This window comes from Oncorhynchus tshawytscha, linkage group LG19 (assembly GCF_018296145.1).
Source record: "Oncorhynchus tshawytscha isolate Ot180627B linkage group LG19, Otsh_v2.0, whole genome shotgun sequence".
Classification (NCBI taxonomy): domain Eukaryota; kingdom Metazoa; phylum Chordata; class Actinopteri; order Salmoniformes; family Salmonidae; genus Oncorhynchus; species Oncorhynchus tshawytscha.
In genome coordinates this window covers 45529094-45543905 of record NC_056447.1, presented here as the reverse complement: position 1 = coordinate 45543905, position 14812 = coordinate 45529094, and the positions used below count along the sequence as shown (strand labels likewise).

The 14812-nt window shown below is 42.9% G+C and overlaps 3 protein-coding genes across 9 annotated transcripts in view; 1 reads left to right on the top strand and 2 right to left on the bottom strand.

Annotated features, from left to right (window-relative positions):
- LOC112219020 (cystic fibrosis transmembrane conductance regulator-like) overlaps positions 1 to 7828 on the top strand; it is a 68724-nt gene extending 60896 nt beyond the window's left edge. The window contains exons 28-29 of the mRNA XM_042301751.1: positions 762 to 867; positions 5085 to 7828. Coding sequence (XP_042157685.1) covers positions 762 to 867; positions 5085 to 5300 — 322 coding nt within the window. The 3' untranslated portion in view covers positions 5301 to 7828. The remainder of the gene's footprint in view (positions 1 to 761; positions 868 to 5084) is intronic.
- Positions 7829 to 8414: 586 nt separating this feature from the next.
- Positions 8415 to 12948, bottom strand: LOC121840086 (cortactin-binding protein 2-like). 2 transcript variants are annotated; one of them, XR_006079380.1, is made up of 6 exons: positions 12876 to 12948; positions 12349 to 12532; positions 12194 to 12245; positions 9243 to 9346; positions 8908 to 9009; positions 8415 to 8656 (listed from the first exon to the last, which is right to left on the bottom strand). XR_006079380.1 is itself a non-coding variant. In XM_042301750.1 (6 exons), exons 4-6 carry the CDS (start codon positions 9271 to 9273, stop codon positions 8498 to 8500), a joined length of 297 nt encoding a protein of 98 aa, XP_042157684.1. In that variant the 5' UTR covers positions 9274 to 9346; positions 12194 to 12245; positions 12349 to 12532; positions 12876 to 12948; the 3' UTR covers positions 8415 to 8497. The 2 variants fall into 2 exon arrangements, 1 of the variants encoding a protein (XP_042157684.1); XM_042301750.1 differs by having other exon boundaries at positions 9238 to 9346.
- A 172-nt stretch (positions 12949 to 13120) lies between these two features.
- The window catches only part of LOC112219019 (cortactin-binding protein 2), a 101919-nt gene continuing 100227 nt past the window's right edge, over positions 13121 to 14812 (bottom strand). Inside the window, exons 9-11 of one of the 6 annotated variants that reach the window (XM_042301743.1) lie at positions 14012 to 14092; positions 13570 to 13714; positions 13121 to 13348 (exon numbers count right to left, since the gene is read on the bottom strand). The gene's annotated coding sequence lies outside the window, so the exon portion shown is untranslated. The remainder of the gene's footprint in view (positions 13349 to 13569; positions 13715 to 14011; positions 14093 to 14812) is intronic. The other 5 variants (XM_042301745.1, XM_042301744.1, XM_042301746.1 and 2 more) reach the window with 5 other exon arrangements.

Here is a 14812-nt window from a genome sequence, read left to right as displayed (position 1 = left end):
AGAGAGTAGCAACAGAACAGTGGGAGGTTGAGAGAGTAGCAACAGAACAGGGGGAGGTTGAGAGAGTAGCAACAGAACAGGGGAGGTTGAGAGAGTAGCAACAGAACAGGGGGAGGTTGAGAGAGTAGCAACAGAACAGGGGAGGTTGAGAGAGTAGCAACAGAACAGGGGAGGTTGAGAGAGTAGCAACAGAACAGGGGAGGTTGAGAGAGTAGCAACAGAACAGGGGAGGTTGAGAGAGTAGCAACAGAACAGGGGAGGTTGAGAGAGTAGCAACAGAACAGGGGAGGTTGAGAGAGTAGCAACAGAACAGGGGAGGTTGAGAGAGTAGCAACAGAACAGGGGGAGGTTGAGAGAGTAGCAACAGAACAGGGGAGGTTGAGAGAGTAGCAACAGAACAGGGGAGGTTGAGAGTAGCAACAGAACAGGGGAGGTTGAGAGAGTAGCAACAGAACAGGGGAGGTTGAGAGAGTAGCAACAGAACAGGGGAGGTTGAGAGAGAAGCAACAGAACAGGGGAGAGGTTGAGAGAGTAGCAACAGAACAGGGGGAGGTTGAGAGTAACAACAGAACAGGGGAGGTTGAGAGAGTAGCAACAGAACAGTGGGAGGTTGAGAGAGTAGCAGCAGAACAGGGGGAGTGTGTGATATGTAGGCCTATCGTTAAACTCTGTGGTTCTTTTTTGTCTACTCTCTGTTTTGTGTATGATTGACAGAGGAACGTTGTCTAATGGTTGTGTAAAAATGTTTTTCTGGTTGACAGAACATTGCAGGTCCTGAGGAAGACGCTGAAACAGTCTTTCTCCAACTGTACAGTCATACTGTCAGAACACAGAGTGGAACCACTGCTGGAGTGCCAGTCCTTCCTGGTTAGTACACACACACACACACACACACACACACACACACACACACACACACACACACACACACACACACACACACACACACACACACACACACACACACACACACACAAGATCTATCCCCTTTAAGCATGAGGTTTTCCCCTTCGTTACCCCCCCCATCGCTTCCATTAAAATGCTTTAGTATTTCCCTGTTGGAGCTGAGAATAGAGCACCAATCACCAGCTAAATCATTTATCCTCCATTTTAGTGTAATTAAATTCTTCTATCAGGGCATCGCCATTTGTTAGCCTCAGAGTAAATCACTTATTTGATTAACAGTGTACCATGATATAGGGCAGGGCTATTCAACTCTTACCCTATGAGGTCTGGAGCCTGCTGCTTTTCCTTTCTACCTCATCATTAATTACATACATCTGGTGTGCCAGGTCTAAATCACTTCCTGCTTAAAGGGAAACAATGAAAAAAAGCAATGGAACTGGCTTCGAGGTCCAGAGTTGAGTTTGAGGGATTTAGGGCATGGTGTGGGCCGCATGCATATGTGTGTGTGTGTGTGTGTTTATTTGTTTGGGAAATATAAGTGACCACCAAATATAAGTGTTTGTGTTCACAGAAGCAGAGAGCATGACAAGGCAGGCACAGTGACATACAATGCATTCGGAAAGTATTCAGACCTATTCACTTTTTCCACATTTGATTTACTTTACAGCCTTTACAGATCTGTGTCGAGGCACAGATCTGGTGAAGGGTACCAAAAAATGTCTGCAGCATTGAAGGCCCCCAAGAACACAGTGGCCTCCATCATTCTTTATTGGAGGAAGTTTGGACCCACCAAGACTCTTCCTATAGCTGGCCGCCTGGCCAAACTGAGCAATCGGGGAGGAGGGCCTCGGTCAGGGAGGTGACCAAGAACCCGATGGTCACTCTGACAGAGCTCCAGAGTTCCTCTGTGGAGATGGGAGAACCTTCCAGAAGGACAACTGTCTCTGTAGCACTCCACCAATAAGGCCTTTATGGTATAGTGGCCAGACGGAAGCAGGCAGGGACTGGGAGGCTTGTCAGGATCGAGAGAAAGATGAACGGAACTCCCCAAATACAGGTGTGCCAAGCTTGTAGCGTCATACCCAAGAAGACTTGAGGCTGTAATCACTGCCAAAGGTGCTTCAACAGAGTACTGAGTAAAGTGTGATATTTCAATTGTTGTTTTTGTATACAAAAAACACAGTTTTGTTTTTACCCCAATGTCATGGTATCCAATTGTTTTTAGTAGCTACTATCTATAACTGTCTCATCGCTACAACTCCCGTTCGGGCTCGGGAGAGACGAAGGTTGAAAGTCATGCGTCCTCCGATACACAACCCAACCAAGCCGCACTGCTTCTTAACACAGCGCCATTCAACCTGGCAACCTTGGTTAGCGCGCACTTCGCCCGGCCCGCCACAGGAGTCGCTGGTGCTCGATGAGACAAGGATTTCCCTACCGGCCAAACCCTCCCTAACCCAGACGACGCTAGGCCAATTGTGCGTCGTCCCACAGACCTCCCGGTCGCGGCCGGTTACGACAGAGCCTGGGCGCGAACCCAGAGTCTCTGGTGGCGCAGCTGGTGCTGCAGTACAGCGCCCTTAACCACTGCGCCACCCAGGAGGCCCACATTTTTGCTTTTTCATTATGGGGTATTGTGTGTAGAATGATGATGGGGGGAAAAAACAATTTAATCCATTTTCACTTTTTACACATAACAAAATGTGTAAAAAGTGAAGAGGTCTGAATACTTTCTGAATGCACTGTAAGACATGATGCTGGGTGCTTGACACTGGAACATTTTTACACTCTCCCTGCATTACACAACCAGCATTATTCATTCTCCCTGCATTACACAACCAGCAGTATTCATTCTCCCTGCATTACACAACCAGCATTATTCATTCTCCCTGCATTACACAACCAGCAGTATTCATTCTCCCTGCATTACACAACCAGCATTATTCATTCTCCCTGCATTACACAACCAGCAGTATTCATTCTCCCTGCATTACACAACCAGCATTATTCATTCTCCCTGCATTACACAACCAGCAGTATTCATTCTCCCTGCATTACACAACCAGCATTATTCATTCTCCCTGCATTATACAACCAGCATTATTCATTCTCCCTGCATTACACAACCAGCATTATTCATTCTCCCTGCATTATACAACCAGCATTATTCATTCTCCCTGCATTACACAACCAGCATTATTCATTCTCCCTGCATTATACAACCAGCATTATTCATTCTCCCTGCATTATACAACCAGCATTATTCATTCTCCCTGCATTATACAACCAGCATTATTCATTCTCCCTGCATTACACAACCAGCATTATTCATTCTCCCTGCATTATACAACCAGCATTATTCATTCTCCTGCATTATACAACCAGCATTATTCATTCTCCCTGCATTATACAACCAGCATTATTCATTCTCCCTGCATTATACAACCAGCATTATTCATTCTCCCTGCATTATACAACCAGCATTATTCATTCTCCCTGCATTATATAACCAGCATTATTCATTCTCCCCGCATTACACAACCAGCATTATTCATTCTCCCTGCATTATACAACCAGCATTATTCATTCTCCCTGCATTACACAACCAGCATTATTCACTCTACCTGCATTACACAACCTAGTGTGGTCATTTTAGTGCTTTACTGTACCACATTGGCAGCAGTTTTACTTTGGTTTGTATGCTCAGTGAATTGACTGGAATTACGTTCCAAATTGCGGTGTGGTTTGAGGAGAACGCTTACATTTTGTCAAGGCCGAGACCCTGTGGACACACTGGATGCATTAATTCAAGTGTAAACCTAATGACCCTTTTAGAATGTACATTTTGGTGGGGCAAACTCCCCCCATTTTCTTTTGATGATTGCCAGAACAGCCCCTACACAACACAACACTAAACAATACATTAATTGGACTATAACGGTGACAAACGGTGCCCACAAACTGTTAGGGCCTACATAAAGCTGCCCCAACAGAGTCCCAAAACCTTACCACTTCTACACCTGGCTTTCAGGGAGCCTTGTCTGTTAGCGAAACAGTTCATTCAGCCTCATTTACTGCCTTTAAAAAGAACATATGGCTGACTTGCTTAAACAAATGTGGTTTCTAGTGACAATTGAATTGTACAAACAATAGCATAAGGGGACAACGAGTGGATAAGAGGCAATCCGTAATTTCGATGAAGACATTAATGAGCGAGCTAGGATGGACGTAGTCAATATAGCTGTTTGTTCACCACTTTTTAAATGTATAGAGACAGAATTCAGAACATGGGCCATTCTTACAGTATTCTCCCTGTACACCAAGTCAGAACCATAGGATAAATAAATGGATATAAGCAGACAATGAAAGCTCTTACAATATTCAGTGATGACATTTCTTTAAAACAGGCTATGGGCTACATGTGCACCACCAAGTCAGAACAGTAGGCTCAATTATGAGGGGAAAAGGGACCAAATTATTAGGGTGAGCAATTTGGGCAGTTCTCGCTGCAAACACCAAAATAGATGATTGTTGAGTTGCGACTGTCGGTGTAAGCAGAAAGACCCAGCCAGGCATATCACAATATTTAAAAATACAATCGCGGAAAAACTGTTTGGAAAGCAAATGGCTATTGCTATAAAGTGATAACAATGAAAATACTCCAATCTGTCTTTTAGTTAAAACATTCTAAATTTAGGCTAATTGAAGCGAACAGTAGCCTAGTATCATATTGGCACCAGCGGAGAGCATCGTCCATATCCGGTAGGCCGTCATTGGAAATAAGAATTTGTTCTTAACTGACTTGCCAAGTTAAATAAATAAATATCCCCGGTGAGTGTGCATATTCACTGTCTTGGGTCAGTGCCACTTTAGTTTGTTTTTGGACAATCATTTCCTCCTCCAGGTTAGATGGACGTCATATTGTATTTGTATCTCCCCTTTTCGTAAGGCAATTATATGGATTGACAACATGTTTTTTATTGATCTGTTTGTCAATGTCAGCAGCGTAGGCTACCCTGTTATTTTTGTAGCATAAAAAATGCATGCAAGAACTTGGGTGTCATGTACCTGTAAAAAATGGAATCTACTTTCACCCCTGGTCTAACCCATGTAGCCATTGGAACCTACCGACTCATCCCTCCCCTCCCTCTTTCCCCTCCTCCCTCCCTCCCCTCCAGATGATCGAGGGCAGTTCTATGAAGCGGTATGACTCCATTCAAAAGCTTTTGAACGAGACCAGCCACCTGAAGCAGGCCATAAGTGCTGCTGAGCGCCTCAAACTCTTCCCCCTGCACCGCCTCAACTCCAGCAAGCGACCCCCTCAATCCCAGCAGCCCAAGATCACCGCCCTGCAAGAGGAGGCTGAGGACGAGGTCCAGGACACACGTCTATAAGAAGGAGCACCTGACTAACTGGATGACATTTTGTCTTCTGAAATGCTCTTTCTCAATTGAACTTTCCTCGTTTCCTTGCATCCTCTCTCCTCGACTCCTTTTCAAAACACATTGGAGAAGTAGGCCTGGGAGGAGGTACCTTGGACCTTCTCCTCCAATATGGTTGAGACGGAGGTAAGGAGATAGGATGCAAGGAGTTGTGAAAAGACAAACGGAGAAAGAGCCAAGTTCCCTTTAATGTAGATGATAACAGTGTGAATGTGAGATGTGGTCTGTCCCTTTCTTTGTCTGGTCCTTATTGGTACAGGTATGGCTCTGTTCAGTCAAAAACACCATCCAGGTATTTCCAGAGGGAGGTTTTGTTGAATTTTAATAACATTGGGATGCTAGTTTTGTTTGAATATAAGCCCATACTTTTTGGCCAAGATTGTAAAGTTATAGGGTCCCTAACCCCAATGGAAAGCTGTCTGTAAATACAGAGTACAATGAAGTTGCCCACAGACACTGATTTGATTTTTGTTTCCCTCGCAATGCTTAAGGTTAGTGCCTCAGGGCAACTTATATTCAAAGCTGTAAATACACAAAACAGGAATGAGAATGATGGGTGATGCTATGGACAAGTGATTAACCTGAAGTAGCCTTATTTGTTCTATTTGTATGCACTTTAAAGAAACCTGAGGTACTCTTTAGTTTTTTCATGGTGGTCTGGTGGGTTAATAGCAAGGAAAATAAATGATCAAATTCAAAAAAAGAAAGAAAAAAGAAACCCGCTTTTTTAAATGTGATTTGTCAAGCGTCCTTTGTTACTGTGGTTACTGGTCAGACTGAATTCTAACTGTGACAATGGCAGAGTTTTTTACAGTGTAAATGAAAAAAACAAAGCTATTTCTTATTCATAGGAAAGGGACACACATGTCCAAAAATGTATAAATGACGTGTTTTGTTTTTCCAGAATCAAGAATATTTTGTTTTCAATTGATTATATTTCCAGTAAAACGATTTTTTAAAAAGTTTGTGAGTGGTCATTGGTAAGACAGTGTTTTTCCTCTGGTCCTGGATGCCATCTAGCCCATTTTATACCTGGTTCTAACTTGCGCCATTTGTCCTGATCTTGTCCACATTCTGATTGTGCCCATATTTTTAGACAGTTGTAGACAATCAAAAGACACATTGTGATCCGATCGTGATCAGATCATCTTGCCCACCTCCGGATGTAGTCAGATACACATTGTGTCTGGATATCTTACAAGTGTAAACAGATCTGGACAGAGAAACCATTTAAATCATAGTTATTCCACTCTCTAAAGTAATTGACAGGTGGCACCATTGATTGATTACATCAATATAAATCTTACAATAAATCAATATTATTTTGAAAGAATAGGTGTGAAATTTGCATAAAGGAAGGGATCAGGATATCTGGTCACAATGCAGACACTGGATGGATAACAGGAATTTTAATACCATGTGTTGTAGACACATTTCTGGAAATATGGGCACAATCAGAATGTAGACAAGATCAGGACATAGGACCCATGTTAGCACCAGGTATAAACATGCCTTCTGTGTAATTAAGTTTTTTTTATTCCATGACTTTCTCCCATTAACATGACCCAAGTTATAGAGAATTACACCTGCAGTCTTGAAGTAAAGTGTTACTGCTTTCCCTTATAAATCATTTGTGAAGCATCTTGTACTTAATGTATGCTCTATGAAGCCTTCACAAGTTTTTTATTTTAAATTCTCAGTGGAGAATGGTCTGGTATGAGAAGACAAGAGGTGGAGGACTTGGGGTTGACAGTGCAGTTTTAATGGTTGTGCTTAAAGGAACCAGGACATTTCTTTAAACTTCAGACAGCTATCATACAGAACACCAAAGACTGACTAAAATATATCCTGTACATAATTCAACAATGGCCATTCAAAATAACACATCCCCCCTCCCAAAATAAATTAATAAAACGTTTTTAAAAAGAAAAAAAAACGTGCTGCTTTGAAATTTATATCGGGCTCCACTTAGAGGTCAAAGGTGAATCGAGGGATGGAATTCTGGGTAGTTTAAAGTATTTATTTATGGTTCATAGTCAAAAGAAAGAAAATGTCCCGTGTTTGCAATTATCTTTACTTATTGCCACATTCCAATCACTTGGAATTCTCCTATTATTACAGACATATATACAAGGGGTTTTTTTCTTCCACTTTTCTTTTGGACTTCTTCACTGTACAAGCTTAATACCACATACACCAATCTATATACCATTAATTTTACTAATCGTTCTTATTTACAAATATTTGGTAAAACCTTTATTCATTTCAGCAGTATTTAAAACAACCTTGCAACTATTTAAACATAAAACACTTGAATATTCGAAAATACGTAATAGCTAAAAATGTCCTGTTTCTATTCTTTCACCCCAAAAGGTAAAACCTGTTTTAAGTACTTATTTTTCTTTTGACATAATTCCCTGCGAATTTCTTTTCTTTCTTTTTTAAAACTTCTTTCAATACTTAAATACTGTATAATATCATAAAACTATGGTCCCCAAGTACACAATTGTTATACAGTGTAACAAGTACGGATAACAAGTACAAATACTAAAAGGTCGTCATTAACCCTAACTTTACAACATGGAGGGATCAAAGCAGAGTGGTGGGAAGGATGGAAGGAAGGAAGGATGGAAGGAAGGTGAAGGAAGGAAGGAAGGTGAAGGAAGGAAGGAAGGTGAAGGAAGGAAGGAAGGAAGGATGGAAGGAAGGAATGATTAAAGGAAGGATGGAAGGAAGGATGGAAGGAAGGATGGAAGGAAGGAAGGAAGGAAGGAAGGAAGGAAGGATGGAAGGAAGGATGGAAGGAAGGATGGAAGGAAGGAAGGAAGGAAGGAAGGAAGGAAGGAAGGAAGGAAGGAAGGAAGGAAGGAAGGAAGGAAGGAAGGAAGGAAGGAAGGAAGGAAGGAAGGAAGGAAGGTGAAGGAAGAGGAAAAAGGGAGTTCATCTAGTACTTGGTATGGTTGTTGTTTTCATGCAGGTCTCGGTGTAGGATCGAGATTTCCTTGTGTTGTTGGTTGTTTTCGTTGTTGTTGTTGTTGTGTCTGGTTAGGGCCTGCCTTGTTTTGCTGCTGCTGCTTGGTTCAGTTCTGTTCGCGTTGCAGTTAGTGTTCGTAGTGGGTGTTCGTGGTGCGGAGGCACTGCTGCTGCTGCTAGGCTAGTGGCTGCTGTCCCCTGCTGCTGGAGACAGGGAGCTGGGACATGGGTAGGACATCGATCGCCTCTTGCAAGAGGCTGCCTAAGGCAGGGATGGTGTTGGAGGCAGGGATGGGGTTGGAGGCAGGGATGGGGTTGGAGTGACTGCTGCCGGTCTGTAAAGGGGTACAGACAGACAGATAAGCATTAGGGCCTCTTTACCAGTGTTTCCCAACCCTCTAATGGGGGACCACCAGACAGTTCACATTTTTGTTCTAGGCCTGCACTTAGTGAGGTGAATTAGTTGAGTTAGTGCAAGGCTGGAATAAAAGCCTGTAAACCACAACCAGTGCTTTAGTTCGGTTAAACCTCCTTTTGACCATCTGTGTTCAATACTACAGCCTCTAACCGACTGCACTTTTCTCACCATCTGTGGTAGAGCTTTTTCTTTATGGTCGGTCCTGCGGCGGGGTGATTGTCCATTTGGAGAGCCAGAGAAGACGATGAAGTCCTCCTCGGACTGAGCAATCTGCAACACATAGAAATACACCCGAAAGAAAAGGTCAACCTCATGGTATGTGTATGAGAGAGAGAATGATAGAGAAAAAGTGTGTGTGTGTGTGTGTGTGTGTGTGTGTGTGTGTGTGTGTGTGTGTGTGTGTGTGTGTGTGTGTGTGTGTGTGTGTGTGTGTGTGTGTGTGTGTGTGTGTGTGTGTGTGTGTGTGTGTGTGTGTGTGTGTGTGTGTGTGCATGGTACCTTACTGATGTCTGGCTCTGACTTGCTGGAGCACATGGTCTGTAACTCCCTGATCAGATCAGTCTTGTAAGAACACAGAGACAGACTCACATGGTCCCCATCTACAACACTGCAATCACACACAGTATAGTACAACATCAGCACAATCACACTATTACAACATCAGTACAATCACACTACAGTACAGTACAATCACACTACAGTACAGTACAACATCAGTACAATCACACTACAGTACAACATCAATGCAATCACACTACAGTACAACATCAGTACAATTACACTACAGTACAGTACAATCACATTACAGTACAGTACAACATCAGTACAATCACACTACAGTACAACATCAGTACAATCACACTACAGTACAACATCAGTGCAATCACACTACAGTACAACATCAATGCAATCACACTACAGTACAACATCAGTACAATTACACTACAGTACAGTACAATCACACTACAGTACAGTACAACATCAGTACAATCACACTACAGTACAACATCAATGCAATCACACTACAGTACAACACCAGTACAATTACACTACAGTACAGTACAATCACATTACAGTACAGTACAACATCAATACAATCACACTACAGTACAACATCAGTACAATTACACTACAGTACAGTACAATCACAGTACAGTGCAGTATAACATCAGTACAATCACACTACAGTACAACATCAGTACAATCACACTACACTACAACATCAGTGCAATCACACTACAGTACAGTACAACATCAGTACAATCACACTACAGTACAGTACAACATTAGTGCAATCACACTACACTGCAGTACAACATCAGTACAATCACAGTACAGTACAAAATCAGCAATATCACAGTACAGAACAGTACAATATCAGTACAATCACAGTACAGTACAACATCAGTACAATCACACTACAGTACAACATCAGTACAATCACACAGTACAAGATCAGAACACTACACTACACTGACCCCTGCTGGATGGTCTCAGCAATACTCCATTCTATCACACATTTGTGACACGTTTCAGAAAACTAGGTGTATGTCACAAGTCACTACCTCAAAGGAGAGGCATTTGAATGCAAACATTTATTTTTTATCAAACTGCGGTTTTGGGCAGAAAACCCTTCTGAAACGTGAACTTTCATGTGCCTTAATAACAAACTTGTATTCCTTCCGTAAATACGAATACCATTGTTAAATTATGAGCCTAGTTGGTTTAGCAATGGACAAAGACAGGAACCTTCCCACTAGCCATGATTGGCTGAGATAATTGATGGGCTGGACATGCCGGGAGATGAGTTTGTAATGGTCTGTCATGTAAAATGCTTCAGTCTATAACATGAGCTGTTCAGTATGTGTTGATAGTCCTTTCCACCGTGTACTTATTTAACAATAGAACGTTAGCCAATCGAGAACTCCAAAAGTTTTGCTACTTTTCGCAACAACATCAATGCCCTAAATTTAGTAGGCGATCTCGACAGATCAGTTGCAAAAAGTGATGGGCTACTTTCTGCACACGCCACGGTCAATGTGAACCGGAGTGACTTGACACAACGCTGGCCAAACAAGTTAAATGGTTTCAGTCTGCGGTGAAGCATTTATCCATGTATACATACGGGTAAGAGTCTAGCTACATTTTCAAATATTAAAAGTTTATAATTTTGTCAGAAATTCATTTTCATTGCAAGTTAAATCACATGTTAGCTATCTGGCTCGCTAACTAATGTTACGTGTTCGAGCTGTGTAGAAATGTTCTTGAATCAGAAATCCATTTGCATTGCTAGTTATAGCCTAATGTTAGCTAGCTAACATTGAACCTAGTTGGTTCGCTTTAGCTAACTGCAGAGTCATACTACAGCTATGACAATGTTTGTATTGGTAGTAGTATGAGTTGGGATTATGCCAGTTCATTGTTTAGCTAGCAAGCTACATGTCTACAACACTAAACCAGATGATTACATGACCCATCAAATTAGCCAGGTGTGGCTGGGGGTGATTACAGCCATCTTTTATTTTTCATGAACATGTGTACATGTCTAGACAATAGTGACCCATCCACCTAGCTAGATGTGGCTGGGGGTGATTACAGCCATCTTTTATTTTTCATGAACATGTGTACATGTCTAGACAATAGTGACCCATCCACTTAGCTAGATGTGGCTGGGGGTGGTTATAGCATTTCCTTCACATGACCCATCAATTTAGACAAGTGTGTCTGATAAGCATCATCTAATAATGATAAAATATTTATACAATTTGTTTATCTGGACACTTTCTGTTTTTGATATTGGTACTATGCAAGTAACCACTTCACTGTACTATTTACACCTTCTGTATCCTGTGCATGTGACAAATAAACGTATATATTATTTGATATAGTGTGTGTTTACCAGAGACGGTAATGTAAAGAACAACATGACCTGCACCAAAGTCAGATTAGGATATAGGCCAAGAACTAGATAAAGTGTATTTTTACCTGGTGTTTTCCCTTATTGTAGGCTACTACTTTTACCACTTTTAGTCTTGAAATCTTTGGTTGTTTACTAAACTACTGACTCTGTTTAGTATATAACCTCACATGTGTGAATCCTTAAAGAGATGGGTGGGGTTAAGGCTTAAGAGGGTGTGAATGATCCTGAATGGGTGTAGACGAAGAAGAGCTCTCCAGTGAGGTTACAAGTTTATTACTTTCCCATTGTTCCTCAACTATTTTCTAGCTCTGAGTCTCTACTTTTATCCAATATATATAAAAAAAAAAAAACATTTTGCTACTTATGACCAAATCTAGGCACCGGTCACATTTCATAGAGGCTAGAACACAGCATGCTACATGATATCAATAACATACTAGTGGTTGCATCATATAAACTCATTCTACTGGAAAACAATCCTAATGGATACTTCCCAAAAGGGTCAAATGAACGGCTCAGGTTAGCATCACTGACCTCGGAGTATTGCCGTTGGTGATGAAGAGGACATCAGCGCTGGACAATGACCCTGCAGGCAAGAAAAGGACAACATGAATAACCATTATGGCTATTCAAACTCAAAAGGTAGGGTAAACTTTACAACAGTAGTGAAAAACACTGATTCATCCTACCTTCTCTGAGAGAATCTCCACAGCTCCAGTTGGAGGCGGGGTTTCCCCTTCTTTCGCGGGCTGGTATTGGCTCATCTCCACATGCTACTGTCCTACCCCTTCCTGCCACCGCCCCCTTTACAGGAGCCAATGGTTGAGAGAGGGAAGGTCCCACCTCGGAACTTCATCAGGTGCCTGTTAATCTCTGATGAGGAGGGAAACACATGGACATTTAGGACTATTAAACTATTCTCTCTATCCACCTATACAACTACCAATCTACCTTCCTCCCAACCAGGCAAACAAGCAGTCTACCTATCATCCATCAATCCAAAATACATAAGACAAACACAAATTCAACCCAGATGAACACTATAGGGCCAAACCGATCCAAGCAAGACGAGCTGTACTGAGCTGGCCTGGTAACGCATCCACCATAGTTGCTGGACCCGTGCTGGAAAGGACAATGTGAAAAGAAACTAGCTGAGCCATTACAGGTCTGGTCGGCCCTATAGTTTAATTCAGGCAATAGTGTAGTGTGTACCCACCGTGCCGTGGCAAAGGGCATCCCTGCAGGACGGCTTTGTTGACCAGGATACTGAGAGCAGCCTTGACCACCGCAGAGCCAGGAGACGATGGCGTTCCAGAGCCGGGAGACGATGGCTGGCCTGAGCTCCACTATGTTCCAGAGCCGGGAGACGATGGCCTGAGCTGTTTGCTAGGTGATGCCCAGTTACTCCACGTGAAGGACCTCCAGAGAGCCAGGAGACGATGCTAGGTGATGCCCAGTGTCCAGGAGCCGGGAGACGATGGCCTACTCCACGTGAAGGACCTCCACTATGTTCCAGAGCCGGGAGACGATGGCCTACTCCACGTGAAGGACCTCCACTATGTTCCAGAGCCGGGAGACGATGGCCTACTCCACATGAAGGACCTCCACTCTGTTCCAGAGCCGGGAGACGATGGCCTACTCCACGTGAAGGACCACCACTATGTTCCAGAGCCAGGCCAGCCACCTGGACTAACACAGATACAGAAATAACAGAATGAAGTCGCCCACAATCCCGGATCTTAGTTTTGTCAGTTTGTGTTTTCTGGTCCGGATGATGATCCTAGATCTGTTCCTAAGGGAGCAGTGTCTTCCTGTGACTGACCTTATGGAGCAGCATAATCCAAGATTACTGAACAGAATGAGGCAAGTATAACTCTAGTTTTATAACAACATTTAGAAATACTATTTACCACAGTTGATGAAGGTGTCCAACAGATGTTCTTTAGTGAGACCCCTGTCCACCTCCACCCAGATGTCACAGGCCACACCCACAGACTCCTGCTTCATCTTGATGCAGAGGGAAGTCTGATTGGCTAGGTACTCTTGACAGGTCCCCTTACGGCCCATAACACAAAGTGACACACTAAGCGTCCTTTCTATCCTGTCCTTTATTAGCAAGCAGTTTCAGACACACTTATGGAGAAAGGCAGAGAATTAGGACACAGCCACATTTTCATTCCCCAAAATATGTGGCCAGTATACATGTGGCCAGTAGAGGGCACAAAAATACTAAACCCAAAATCCAAGTGACCTGTTTTGTGAATCCATATAATCATATTCTATTTCTCCTCTTTCCTTGTGTGTGTGTGTGTGTGTGTGTGTGTGCGCGTGCGTGTGTGTGTATGTGTGTACCAGGAAGATGTAGTTCTGAAGCAGCTGAAGAGGCATGAGGGATTCCAGGGCCAGCTCATCAAGGCACGACCCCTGACAGGCCTGTCAAGAAACACAAAAACAGACAGGAAATGAGCAAATCACAACACACACACTCATATGCAGACACATAGACATATGAAGACAAACAGACAGACAGACAGACAGACAGACAGACACACACACACACACACAACAGTTCAATTCAGACACATAGACATTTGCTCCCAAGTGGCGCAGCGGTCTAATTCAATGAAGACACACACACAGTGTTTGACAGTGCTTTAAATTTCAGCTACGCTGTCTCAGTGTCAGAAACTAGAGGAATCTTCCCAGTGCTGTCAAAACACAGTGTTCTAAGCAGACAGGAAATGAGCCAGCCAGCATTACACAGCAGAAAGAGAAACAGCTAGCTAAAGCTTCCCAGGCAACACTACAACACTCTGGCAGTGGGTGGATAGGGGATCAATAAAGACCCGAATCAGGTACACACACGCACACATTCATACACACACACACACATTCATATACACACACACACACATTAACAACAGCACCACACTGTATAAAAACACACAATACATGCTATACTCAAGCACACACACACACGTGCATACCGACAATAAATACAGTACAAAAACTTAAACCTCCACATACTGTGTCTAGACAACTTTACTTCAACATTGCACATTTACACAGTTGATACTTTAAAGGTTCTGTAAGCACACACAGAGTGCACCCACCCACACACCCACTCCCTTACAGGCGACAACGAAGACAAAC

Coding starts and splice junctions, on each gene's coding strand:
- LOC121840086 (XM_042301750.1), bottom strand. CDS start 9,273: ATGTGCTCCAGCAAGTCAGAGCCAGACATCAGTAAG. Junction 9,010..9,237: donor CAGAGCCAGACATCAGTAAG/GTACCATGCACA, acceptor TATGTGTTGCAG/ATTGCTCAGTCCGAGGAGGA. Junction 8,657..8,907: donor AAAAAGCTCTACCACAGATG/GTGAGAAAAGTG, acceptor ACCCCTTTACAG/ACCGGCAGCAGTCACTCCAA.